We start from the raw sequence: 13,998 nt of genomic DNA, 5'->3' as shown, positions 1-13,998 counted from the left end.
CCTACATTTATGAAATCATGAGCACTTTGTAAAAATACATTGACTGACAGTTTGTCATTTTATTTACCTTCAAGTTACAAGCTAAATGATATTTATCAAATCACAGTGTAGCTCTTTTAGTACACACTCACTCACACAATTCTGCAGTACAGTTTTCACAGTGCAAGTTACAAAAATAAAGTGCTTATTATTAATGAAGTGACATTCAATATGAGAAACGGATAAAGCAACACAACATAACATCGTTGTAAAGTCCGTCAGTAGTGTTGAAGGCCGATATCTGAGATTCATGTGATTTTGAAGAAGTGAAGATATTCTCAAAGAAAGCTCAGTCTCTAAAATGGGAATGTTTTACTCCGAGCCCCCTGTGATGTGAAGGAGGAAGATGAAGATCTGGACGATATCAACGTAGAGGGAAAGAGCTCCGAAGACATATTCCTCAGGACTGATGCTGTTCGCTCGGTTTCCAATCAGCAGCTGAGTGTGGTAAGCCAGAAACTACAAGAACACAAGCAAGCAATGAGTATCTGACTGTAGATCAACTGACTGTAAAATATATATTAAATGTGCAAATTATATGTATTAAAAAAAAAAACATTGCAGATAACATTGAAATAAATGGCCATGTTTGTGTGGAAAAAAATATTAAAATATTAAATACTGGGTGTATATATATATATATATAGTTTTATTTATATATATATATATATATATATATATATATATATATATATATATATATATATATATATATATATATATATATATATATATATATATATATATATATATATATATATATATATATATATATATATAAATAAAACTATATATATATATATATATATATATATATGTTATATATATATATATATATATATATATATATATATATATATATATATATATATATATATATATATATATATATATATATATATATAGTTATATATACATATATATATATATAGTTATATATATATATATATATATATATATATATATATATATATATATATATATATATATATATATATAGTTATATATACATATATATATATATATATATATATATATATATATATATATATATAGTTATATATATATATATATATAACTATATATATATATATATATAACTATATATATATATATAACTATATATATATATATATAGTATATATATATATATATATATATATATATATAACTATATATATATATAGTTATATATATAACTATATATATATATATATATATATATATATATATATATATATATATATATATATATATATATATATATATATATATATATATATATATATATATATATATATATATATATATAAATAGTGTTATATATAGTGTTTCATATAGTGTAAGTGTTTTTTTTTTTAAAGAACCTTATAGAATTAGATGACAAAATTCACTAAACTGAAGAAGTGCTTTGGTCTCTTTTTAAAGACTCAAGCTGTACTGTATTGTATAAATAAATGTTAGAAATTACTTGTTAAAAATTAAAGTCATTCAATTTGCTCTTAAAATATTAGATATAGAAAATACGTTAAGAATCGAGGACATTTTCTTTGAACACTTTACCAAAAATAGCCACCAGGTGACACCCAAACCATTTTAATTGTTTGTTTGCCATAATCTCAATTTCCTGTCGATTTTTCTGTCACACATTATCACTTCTTTCACATAACATAAATCTTTACTGCCAGGCATTTCCAACAAAATGTATTTTAACCAAAATTAGGACAAATTTTATAGACATTATAGAATACTTGCACAGTAAATGTAAAGAAACATGAGGCAGAGGGGCTCCATAAAAGCATTTAGAGTATTGTTTCAGAGACAACAGAAAGTAAATTTTATTGAACTTGTTATTTTATAAGAATTATATCTTATCTAGGAAGCATAATAAGCATCTCACCACAGGGATACTGACAATTAACAGGTCCAAATAGTTATATAAAATATTCTTAAACTATAGTGACATTTCATTAAGTTGCATATTTAACATGCCCTTGGATATTTTGAAACATTACAATCCTTCCCACACACATTGTAGAGTACTAAAGTGTTGGCCTACTTGTTTCTCACAAGAGCTAGTTTTGATTTTCAATGAACGGTGACTACATATTCACATAAAAAACAACAACATTAAATAATGTTTGATAAACTCACCAAGGTGAAAACTATTGCTCCACAAGCTCCATACAACATGTGCAGCCAGGGTACCTGAGACATCGATGAAACATACATTATATCATTATGAAGCAGATTATTTATTCACCAAATGAGATACAGGCATAGGTTTGAGTTGGAAAGAAGTTCTGCTAGTGTACGTAAACTATAAAATATGCAGTAAAGTAGTAGTTAAATTGTAAGAATTGGTACAATATCTTTCCTATTATTTCACAGAATCTCCAGACACCATTGTGACAATTATGCTGACGTATGGAGCTTAATGCTTCCTTAAAAAAAAATCAATCCATCTGTCACACATTTCAGTTATTGTTCAAAATTAGCCATTAATTTCCCAAATACTTCATTGAGTTAGAATAGCCATGACCATAAGCTGTAATGTCAAACTAATTGTCCAAAACAATATTTAAAGGCCTCTTAGATTAAGTTTAACATATGGATACTTACTGTTTCTGTGAATTAAAATTAATATCAATAATTGGATTTTTCTCTAAGTTCTAAATGCTCATGAGAATTCAGTGGCAATTTTAAAATATTATTAGACAGATTGAATACAAAATGATTACTTCCCAAAAGGAATTAGATCTACAATTTCCTTCACCCTTCTGCTTCTTTATACTTTAAAGAAATGTAAAGTCATAGATAAAAACAGTGTCACTTACATACTGAAAAGAGAGCACTATAGAAGTGATAATGCCGGTCACCAGCAGAACCACACAGAGAGCACAGAGCAGACCTGTACATGAGGTGAAGTCAACCTGTCCAAACACACACACAGACCAGGAAAACACTTGCATGAGAAGGTGGATTAATTAACACTTAAGATAAATTCCATGTCCAATCAAATTTTCAGGCAACTTGTTTTTGGGTCAAAGCTTAGAATATTATGTTATTAATGCATTTATTCTAATAGATGATCATTTTATATAATTATATCAATGTTGAAATTTATAAGAACATAAAATCTGAGATCCATTATCAGTATTAACCCCACCGGAATGAATGGGTTTTCATTTTCTTCCTAATTTACATTTCATGATAGCCCAAACAGCATATATGTGACCCTGGACCATAACACCTTATTTGCATAGGCGTTTAAGTGAGAATACATATACATCACATTATACTGTGAATATTAATTACATAGAATAGTAAGTAAATATCATCTTGAAGAAATGTTTTGATTAGTAACATGCATTTCTAAGAACCCAATTTGGACAACTTTAAAGGGCACCTATGGTAAAAAATCTACTTTTTAAGCTGTTTGGACAGCCATATGTGCATGTATGGTTATAGACTGTCATATTTGGGTGATATAAGCACACCCAGTGCTTTTTTTTTTTCAACTTAACAACATAAAAAACGGTGGACCAATTGGAGCTGTTTTCAAATCGACCGCTACCTGACGTAGGAGAGCGGTCCCCCCGCCCACCAATATTGATTGACAGGCGCATCATCATATCCTCAGTTTGTTGATTCACGGCCGCCATTTTCAGCGTGAGTCAAAGCAATATCACTAAAGGAACACCCTAGCTCTATTTTTAGACGCAAGGCTCATTGGGCTCAACACAAGAGCAATATTCTCCAGATTATCGCTATAATTGGAATTATTGGTTGTATCTTTAGGTAGGTTTGCAAACATGTGTACTTCTCATCGAGTCTACCTTATACTTCAACCGTTTGCATTTCTCGCGATCCCAGAAGCTCCCTGTGATCTTAACTAGCATGCGTTTTAGAATTCTAAACATAGGTTTCTATCAGGGTACACTCAAGTCGATGGCTGAGCGCCGCGGGCCGCTGCAGAAACCTATGTTTAGAATTTAAAAACGCGTGGTGCGACGATTCGGGACACTTCATGTCTCTGCCGCGCCACAGAGAGTGTCTGGTGTGCCGTGTCGTGGCTTCAAGCGGCGCATCCGGTGCCTCAGTCAAAGTTAATTCAGTGTGCGTGGTTATTAGTTTCTGTGTACAAGCTCGGCACTTGAAACTAGCACACAGTTGGCTGTAAAACTGTACAAAGACACAAACGATTTTGTACTCTCTGCTTGGTCTGTGTCAGAGTCGTACAGAGTCTCTCTCCTTCTCCGTCTGCCTGTCAGACTTGCAAACGCAGAGCGGGTGAGCTCATGGGCCCGCCCCCTTGTTATGTTGGCGGGAAGTCGAAACTAATTTACATGTGAAGCAACACACCCCTAAATCAGCGAACTGTGGACACGCCCCCAATATGACACTTTTTAACACATTATAATAAAAAAATCTGAATTGTGTTTTGAACTGAACCTAAATTGACACACTCAGAACAACCATAATATTAATATTAAATCATAAAAAAGAGGTAAACTATGTTCCCTTTAAAGGCAATTTTCTTAATGATTAGGAACCCTCAGATTTTGGAATCTTCCAGATTTTAATATCTCAGCCAAATATTGTCTCATCTAAACAAATCATAATGCCATATTAATCTTTGTGATGCAGGGTTATAAATAATAGTCTGAAAAAAATAAATAAAAATGAAATAAATTGTATTTAAATTGCAATTATTTCATATTTTTTAATTAAAAAAAAGTGATCATCAATGTGTCCAGAAAATATTTAGTCTACATCTAAGAATTTTTAGATATTTGGACTAGAAACAAAAACTCTAAGCAAGAAAAACTGTTTGTTTGTTTTTTGCTATGTTAGATATGGGGATATTGATTTAACAAAATGATAGTCCATACACCATACCTCCAAAAATCACGCAGAAAGATTTATTTTAAAATAAGTATTTCTCTTAAAAAAATAACTAAATATTCTGCATCAATGCATCTTTAAGACATCCAGATTAAAACCCATCCGAATAAGCAATGACATGTAACTATAACTACAGCTTATTCATACTAGTTACTATTTCATATATATAATAACTATAACCAAACTGTAGCTTTAGTAATAGAAAACGAACATAAAAGTAGATTTAAAAAAGACGATATTCCACTGTGCACAAAACAAATTGATCCATCAAAAAAGCAGGACAAACATGCAAAAAAGCTGTCTCAAGGAGGCATGAGACATTGACCAGAAAGCCATGAATGTTTAAAAAGAGACAGGCCATCATTGTAATCAAATACAATGGGGTTATTTTACACAAGCAACAAAGTGGCATTCAGTGGTGGACCAGAGGCGTGCGTTGAGCCGCAGCAGGTCTTACCTTCGTCTGAAAAGAGAAAACTGTGACGATCACGCACACTATCGCTGTGATCCCCAGGGCCAGAAACACTGCTTTGGTGTCAAAATAACTGTAAAAAACAAAAAAATATAATTAATAATATGTAAGATATGAAACCAAACACATGAAGTGTGTGAAACTAATGCAATTCTAATCAAACCTTGATATTGTTCCCGTCATGTAAGATAATGTGAGGGTCTGCAGAGGACAGAGAAGAGACTTGTTAACTTACAATACATACTGTATGCGAAAGAACAGTTAGAATGCAATCATCACTTACAAAAATGAATAGGAGAATGAGATTCCATGGATGTCGTCTCCTAAAAGCACAGACGGAGGCCTTATTAAATAGAAGCTCTGGTACAAATAATGTACAATTAATAGACTTGAAATATTCATGAACTCACCTTGGTCCTTCACAGCAAACCAGCATCAGGTAAGTAACCAGATAAATCGGGCTGTGTAAATTTTTCACTGTTACTTTAATGTAGGCTGTATAAAAAGTTTGGGGTTAGGAAGCATTATAATATTTAGATGTTAATACTTAGGATGCATCAATAAGAAGTCAACAAACTGATAAAAAGTTACGGTAAAGGTATTTATAATTTTACAAAAGATTACTTGATATCCAAACTCTATAATTAATGCATTATTATATTTTATAATTGTTTTATTTAATATTTATTTGTTCAGAAAATCAACATATTAATATAAATAAAATAATAAATAAATAAAAATAATACAAATTATTTAATAATAATAATAATTATTATTATTATTATATGAATGCCAATTTTTACTATTGTTTACATCATGTGATCAGTGACTGCAATAATGAAGATGAAAAGTCAGATTTGCCATTACAGCAATAAATGCATTTTAAAATATATTAAAACATAAAATAAATCATTTAAATTAGCGTAATATTTCACGGTATTATTTTTTACTGTATTTCCAAACAAATAAATGGCCTGATGAGCATAAAAGATTTCGAAAACACTGACATTTCTTACTAACCCCAAACGTTTTACTGTAATATGTAGTGCAGGATTTATGATGTTATGATTTATTTAGACAGCAAAGTAACTCACAATGACGCCCAGTAAAGAGCAGGATTTTGGATGACAAACAGGCGTACAGGCTCACTGTAAGATACAGAATGTTCGCAAACACACACACCTCTCATTACGTTAGTAAGCACAATGTACTCAATTCCATTCATTACAAGTTCTGTAATAGATTTACTGTACTCACACAAACGCAAACACTGCAATGATTGAAGAAGTGATAAACAGCTGAGCGGCTAAAATAAGGTAAACCTGGAACAAACATCCATACAAATCACTTTGTTTGCATTTTATTGCTACGTAAGGCTTTTATATACTGTATGTTCTGTAGTGCCTCTTCTTTAATAATAGTTTTAATACCTTTCTAATGAAGGTATGTCGAACACTCATACTCTCCCATACACCAGCTGATGAAACGTCCTCTGCATCTCCTACAAAAGATAACACACAAACATCAGATTTGATTGTAAACATCATACATGTGGCTACCAGTGGTGTAAAGTAACAAGTTACAAATACTATCACTGTAATTGAGTAGGTTTTCTCAGAAATAGTAAGTAGTTTTAAAGATGTGTACTTTTATTTTCGCTTGAGTACATATTTCATGCAGCTTTGGTACTTTTACTCCACTACTTTCCTTCAACCTGCATCTGCATTATTTATTAGTTTATGGGGAAAAGAAAAATCAGTCCTGTGATTCCTGTCCAATCAAATCCCACATAGAAGGTAAATCACATTATACTGAACTACCTCAAGACACAAAACTGTTTGGAAGCAATAAAAGGGTCCAAGAAGATGTCCAAAATCTTTACACGCATTGACCAAGAGACTGTTTAGATGCCTGTCACTGATGAGAAGATGATGGATGTCAATTGTATAAAGGATTTTGACTGTCTCATGACTAATAACTAAATGCACTACAGAATGTTACGTGTACACACACATGCACACATTACTTGTAAACACATCAGCTTTTTACAGCGTAATACTCACTACTCACTGAATATTTTTAAAAGGGCTACTTTTCACTTATACTTTGAGTAATATTTACAACAGATACTTTTACTCGCACTACATTTTGGGGCAAGTAATGGTACGTGTACATGAGGATGATTTTTCAGTAGTCTTTTCACCACTGGTGGCTACAACAAATGCATTTTGACTTATAAGGAACATTTTAAATGCATAGTAATGGAAAAACATTAAAAGACCACTTGAAAACTCTCTGGATTTAAAATGTCTAGTCATGTGTTAGAATAAAATGTAACTTTTGTTTTATTCTGTAAAGTACTGATGATGTTTCTTCCATCTTAAAAAAAAATCAAACAGTTTTATATTAGATTTGTATAAAACGACTAAAAGGTGCCTTGTTTTCTGATTTTTTTTAAAGATTTATTAACTTTTTTGAAGATTTTGTAAAAATTGATATAATTACTTTGACAAAATCTTCAGAAAAGTTAATAAATCAATATTTGTTGAAATAACCCTGATTTGCATTCACAAAGCATTTGTTACTCTGATCAGTTCTGATTTTATGGAAATAATATAAAATATAATATAATTAATATAATATTTCTATTTGAATTTTAGAATGAAATGTTAGTCGATTTTATAGTGTACTAAAATTTTGGAATTTTACTCAAATCCACACCTAATAAATTCAGTACATCCAGATAAACTAAGCAAATGTACATTTTTTTTTTACATCTGCATTTCAGAGACTCCATACACCATATATTTATATATATAAAATTGTATTATACAATAATATTACAATTTTATTCATAAAGCAGACTAATATGTCAAAACATGGTAAAAATAAAAAGTACAAAGGTAAGTTGCGCTGTACAGAACACTGCCGGAAAATAAACTGAATTATGCAAAAAAAAAAAAAAAAAGCAAGTATATATGAAGTACACAAGTAAACAGATGATGCTATAGAAATCACACTAAAAAATACTTGATTCTTACTCATGTTGGAGGAAAACATCCCTGGTGCTATAAAGGACGGCATCATAGATGGCATTGCTGTAGAGGGATATCCAGGCCCCTGCCAGAGCCCTGGCTGTGGGTGAATGGCAGCCTGTCCCGGGCCTGTGTAAACCCCCGGCTGAGCTGAAAATCCATAGGGAGGGTATGGATAGGTTTCATGCTGTGGGCCATAAGACTGCTGTCTTGACTCCTCGTAACTTGGAGGCGGATCCGATTTTGACATTTTGATGCCACTGAAACCAAAGCCATGTTATTACATTTACACATTATTACAATGACATATTATGATGAGAAACTGCAAGTGAAAACATTTTCATGCATATGACACGCCAATTTTTAGATTTGGGGGTTTTCAAAACATTCAGAATACCATTTTAGGTGTGTCTTTTGTCATATCAGTTCGTGTCTGTATATTCTCAAAATGTGTTTTTTTTTTTTTTTCTCTCCTGTATGAGGCCATACATATTTACATCAACTTGTGTACAGGTTTTTTTTTAGAAAAAGATTTGTTCTTTGTTTTTGTTCTCTGGCTGTTTACAAGATTTTCTGGATTGGAGTGATTAAAAAGATTTCTAAGATCGCCTCTATAAAAAAGTTCACTAATAAGTGAAAACATAACTAAACTGTTGAACCTGACTTCATCTATTGTTACAATACTGTTTACCCTGGACTCGTATAAGCACATTGAATTAAATAATGATACATTTGCATATTTCAACGTAACATTTTAGAGCTTATCTTGTTTTATTGTTAAATTACGGTTTTTCAATTCTTGTAAACAGCTTGTCTGAATACATAAATTGTAATAACTACTTTTTTTACCCTATTTGGGTGATTAATACTAATAATTTTCTTTATTTACAATTAAACACATGCGTTATGGAATAAACAAATGTTCAAATGCAGTACAAGAAGAGAGCAAAGTTATATAACGTAAACAAAGCACTTTTCTCACGTTAGTTAAGTTTCTACGACAAAAGTACCACAAAAGTAATCTGTTCTTAGCTGTTTTGTTAGTGTGGAATCATCATTATAATAAATAAATAAACAAATATATTTTTCTTACCACGTTCACAACAGCACTAGTTAACCGAGCGCTCGCAGACTGAACTCTTTCTGCTGTACGTCAGTGACACAGCGGCTGATGCAGTGAGGGCGCGAGGTGCCCATTGGAGCGCTCTGATTGGCTGGAGCTAAGCAACGCTACTAGGAGTCCGTCTCCAGTTTCCAGCTTCAGTTCTCACTGGGCTGCGCTCAATATCTGTTTCTAGAACTAGTCTAGTCATCTTACCTAATTAGGTACCGGATTATGTGACCGGTTTTCGTTTTGAAAGTGATGTAAATTCTTTTTTATTAGCTTGAAAAGATAGATATGGGGTCATCAGCACCGGCCCATATAAACTTTTGTAAACTTACTTTAAGTGTAAGATGTTTGTGCTAATCATCATCATCATCATCAGTTATTCTGTTGTAAAATCAGTCTACATACGGCGCTAAGACAACTTTATATCCAGAGTTTTAATCAGACTGGATTGTTTGTTTATTAGTTGATAAGGTTTTTAAGATTTAAAGACTTTTACAAAATGTGAAATAATACAATAATAATTAGAAATGTAGGGCAGCACAATCGCCACATAGCAAGAAGGTCGCTGGTTCGAGCCTCGGCTTGGCATTTCTGTATGGAGTTTGCATGTTCTCGCCGCGTGTTTGCGTGGGTTTCCTCCGAGTGCTCTGGTTTCCCCCACAAGTCCAAACACATGTGGTACAGGTGCATTGGGTATGCTAAAATTGTCCGCAGTGTACGTGTGTGAATGAGTGTGTATCGATGTTTCCCAGTGATGGGTTGCAGCTGGAAGCACATCTGCTGTGTTAAACATGTTGGATAAGTTGGCGGTTCATTCCGCTGTGGCGACCACAGATTAATAAAGAGACTAAGCCAAAAAAGAAAATGAATGAATGAAAATAAAATTTAAGTTGTTCAAATTTAGACTGTAGAACACGTGTGGTTCAAGGTATTTATATTTAAAATCTAATAATTTAGAGTAAATAGTTTTTGTTAATTTTACAAAGTTTATTCTTTTTTATCTACTGAAAACATTTCACTATCTGTTAGGTGTGCACTGTGCAGCAAGCCAAATTAACAAATACTGTCTATGGCTTTATTAAAATAGTTCTAAATTATTTCAATCATTTTTCAGGGGTTGCCACAGCGGAATGAACCGCTAACTTATCGAGCATAAGTTTTACACAGTGGATGCCCTTCCAACCGCAACCCTGTTCTAAAACACATACTGTAAACACTCATTCACACATACACTACAGCCAATTTAGCTTATTCAAATCACCTATAGTGCACGTCTTTGAACTGTGGAGGAAGCCAGAGCAATACTGTATACTGTATTGTCTGGGTTGTTCATGTAAATTCTGGTGTAAAATTGGGTATTGAGCTTCCAGTACTTTTTTCCATTGTGGTAGCCATTGGCTGTAAAAATGTATGAGTGTAACATGTGCCCATCTTTATAATTTAGCACTGGTGTTAAGGCAAAGAGTCTGAAATACCCTGCAGAAGATCTGCTTATCTGAGTCCTGAAGTCAGAGAGTTTTTTCTCCCCGATCTCATGAACACAGCATCAATATTGGAAATTATTTGCCCATCATTAAGTATAATTTCTTTGTGGTACTAGAATTAATAGAAACTGAAATGTATGTAAAGATTACAATAGGAAAGTGCTGGAGGTCTTGACTGATGGATAAGACAAGGCTGTGCTAATGCAGCAGCTATGCTAATGTTTGTCCAGGGCTGCATTTCTGCTTTGCAGATTTCATTTCAGTCTACATTTCACAGTTTCAAAACTCTACGATACACACCTTTTGTAAAAGCCAGAAGAATTTATAAAAGGCAAATGAATTAAATCACACACAAAAAGATAAAATAAAATAAAAAAATAAAAAAAATCAAACACTTGAACCTTAGAAATATATAAGTGCAATTTTTTTACCTGCATGGATTTGTTACCATTAACATTGAATATGAACATTGAATATGTTGCTAAATTGTTGTACTTCATTTTATTAAACTTCAAACAAATGATTTAATTTTGTATTTAACTTATTGTGATATATTTAAATACTATAATGTGTACACTAAATTTAGATAGTTAAATTAGATATTTAAATCTATATAAACTCATATTTCTTTAGATATTTAAATCTAAACCTTCAGTAAATTAGTTTTTTTCCTTTTTTTTGATAAATGTTGCACTCTACTTTAGATACGATGGTAAAAGCTTATTATTTATTGTCATTTTAGACATGTCTGTGTTAGATATTAAGCATCATAAAGGCTGCATCCAGATACAATTTGACTTTATAATAGTTTGTGTATGTGCAACAACGTAAAAATAATTTATCTAACAGTAAGGAGTATAGTCTTTTATTTTGAAACTGTTTATCTCGGCACTTCCGGAACTGCCACTGTGTGAGCTTTTTGGGTTTACGCTGCTGTCATGTTGATTACCTAGAAATTGGTGCTGTAAAGAGCTTTTTTTGTTACGCTTTGCGTTTTGAAGTCAAGGATGAAAGAAAATATATGCATCAAAACGATTCACTGAAGGGTCTCGAGCACTTAGTTCCTACTTGACAATCTGTTTACTCCAAACTCAGCAGCATTTTACAGTCTGTTGGTTTTGCCTTATGCATATACATATCTACAGGAAGTAAGCAAGCAAGCAAGCAAGCATGCTGAAGGCTGTCATTCTTATCGGAGGCCCCCAAAAAGGTGAGTAAACACTCGTCTGACTCTTTTCAGTGGTGCAGATTGACGTCATAATTTTGAAGTGAATGGAATAATCAGAAAAATATAAAACATGCTAAATGTAAACGACTTTCACCTGTGTGTATGTGTACCTGTGTGTAAGTGATTGAGGTAAAGTTGGTTTTATATTCGCACATTCGTTCAGTGATAACCTGTGACATGCTCTCTATATTGTTTACCATGGTACTTTGAATATTGTGTCTGAAATCACATGTAAATATGACTTCAAAACAACATTACCACTATTTATTTGACTGTAAACAATGTTGTACACTGATAGTTATTGGCTGCCAATAAGATTTCACTATTTAGTATTCGCAAATAAGTTTCTGAATTTATAATATTAAGGAGAATGTCTGAATGTGTGAATATAAAACCAACCTTACCTCAATGTGTAAGTGTATGTGTAGTGTATGTTTTATTTCTAAAAGAATAAGTAATCAGTGAATATGCTAATGTCTTTTTGGACATTATTTTCACAAAACATTAAAAATAATATGTATTTTCAATAAAATAACTTCTGTTTCTAAAATATTTTGTTCTAACAATCAAGTTAACATATTAGATAGTAACAAGTTTGTATATACATACATACACACACACACATATATATATATATATATATATATATATATATATATATATATATATATATATATATATATATATATATATATAAGAAGCTTACATTTATTGAAAAATGTTATATGTTGTTGGGCACATTTGCTTGAAGAAAACTGTTAGAAAAAGTAACTATTTAACTATCAGTGGGCATCATATGTACCCTAAAATACATTTACTTTTATGCATCTGGCTCATGTTTTTTAATCTGAAGTGACATGCAAAAGAGGAACTAAAGCAATTTGTCAGGTATTCAAGTTCAACAATAATTGTTATGTATATATGAGTCTGATTTTGGGATTTCCTGCTGTTTAAACAGGGACCCGCTTCCGGCCACTGTCTTTTGAGGTGCCCAAACCTCTGTTTCCAGTGGCTGGAGTGCCAATGCTGCAGCATCACATTGAGGCCTGCTCTAAGGTAAAGCATATATGCTCATTTTGTACTGGTTTGGAAACAATACGATATATTAGCACATCAGTAATGATTTCTGAACATTACATGAATAAATAACATTTATTATAATATTGCACAACATCAAATCAACTGAATATCAAATCAAGTAAATCCATCTTGAGCTGCACGGTGGTGCAGTGGGTAGCACGATTGCCTCACAGCAAGAAGATTGCTGGTTCGAGCCTCGGCTGGGTCAGTTGGCATTTCTGTGTGGAGTTTGCATGTTCTCCCTGTGTTCTTGTGGGTTTCCTCTGGGTGCTCCGGTTTCCCCTTCAAAGACATGCTATATAGGTGAATTGGGTAAGCAAAATTTGCCGTAGTGTATGTGTTGGAATATAAGAGTGTATGGGTGTTTCCCAGTGTTGGGTTGCGGCTGGAAGGGCATCCGCTGTGTAAAACATGGATAAGTTGGCGGTTCATTCCACTGTGGCGACCCCTGGTTAATAAAGGGACTAAGCCGAAAAGAAAATGAATGAATAAATCCAACTTTGGTGAGTAGAAGAGAATTCTTTCTAAAACATTGACAATTCTTAAAGTTTCTTAATGTTTGTGTATGGAGATAAATATATACCATAGATAAACTTGGTTCCTAATGGGAGATGTTCTGCATTTGTGAACTAAATAATCTT

General features: G+C 32.2%; 2 protein-coding genes across 3 annotated transcripts in view; one reads left to right on the top strand and one right to left on the bottom strand.

Moving 5' to 3' along the window:
* Positions 1–50: 50 nt before the first annotated feature.
* LOC130234876 (protein lifeguard 3) lies at positions 51–8,704 on the bottom strand. The gene is made up of 11 exons (XM_056465201.1): positions 8,461–8,704; positions 6,850–6,920; positions 6,677–6,741; positions 6,514–6,567; positions 5,830–5,880; positions 5,703–5,742; positions 5,583–5,620; positions 5,405–5,492; positions 2,877–2,972; positions 2,194–2,247; positions 51–498 (listed from the first exon to the last, which is right to left on the bottom strand). Exons 1-11 carry the CDS (start codon positions 8,702–8,704, stop codon positions 352–354), a joined length of 948 nt encoding a protein of 315 aa, XP_056321176.1. The 3' UTR covers positions 51–351.
* A 3,247-nt stretch (positions 8,705–11,951) lies between these two features.
* The window catches only part of gmppaa (GDP-mannose pyrophosphorylase Aa), an 11,475-nt gene continuing 9,428 nt past the window's right edge, over positions 11,952–13,998 (top strand). For both annotated transcript variants that reach the window (XM_056465197.1, XM_056465196.1), the window contains exons 1-2: positions 11,952–12,259; positions 13,236–13,333. In XM_056465197.1, the coding sequence (XP_056321172.1) occupies positions 12,220–12,259; positions 13,236–13,333 (138 nt within the window). In that variant the 5' untranslated portion in view covers positions 11,952–12,219. The remainder of the gene's footprint in view (positions 12,260–13,235; positions 13,334–13,998) is intronic.

Source organism: Danio aesculapii, chromosome 9 (genome assembly GCF_903798145.1).
Source record: "Danio aesculapii chromosome 9, fDanAes4.1, whole genome shotgun sequence".
In the NCBI taxonomy this organism is placed as follows: domain Eukaryota; kingdom Metazoa; phylum Chordata; class Actinopteri; order Cypriniformes; family Danionidae; genus Danio; species Danio aesculapii.
Note: the sequence above shows the minus strand (reverse complement) of the source record. Positions and strands in the feature narration are given on the sequence as shown.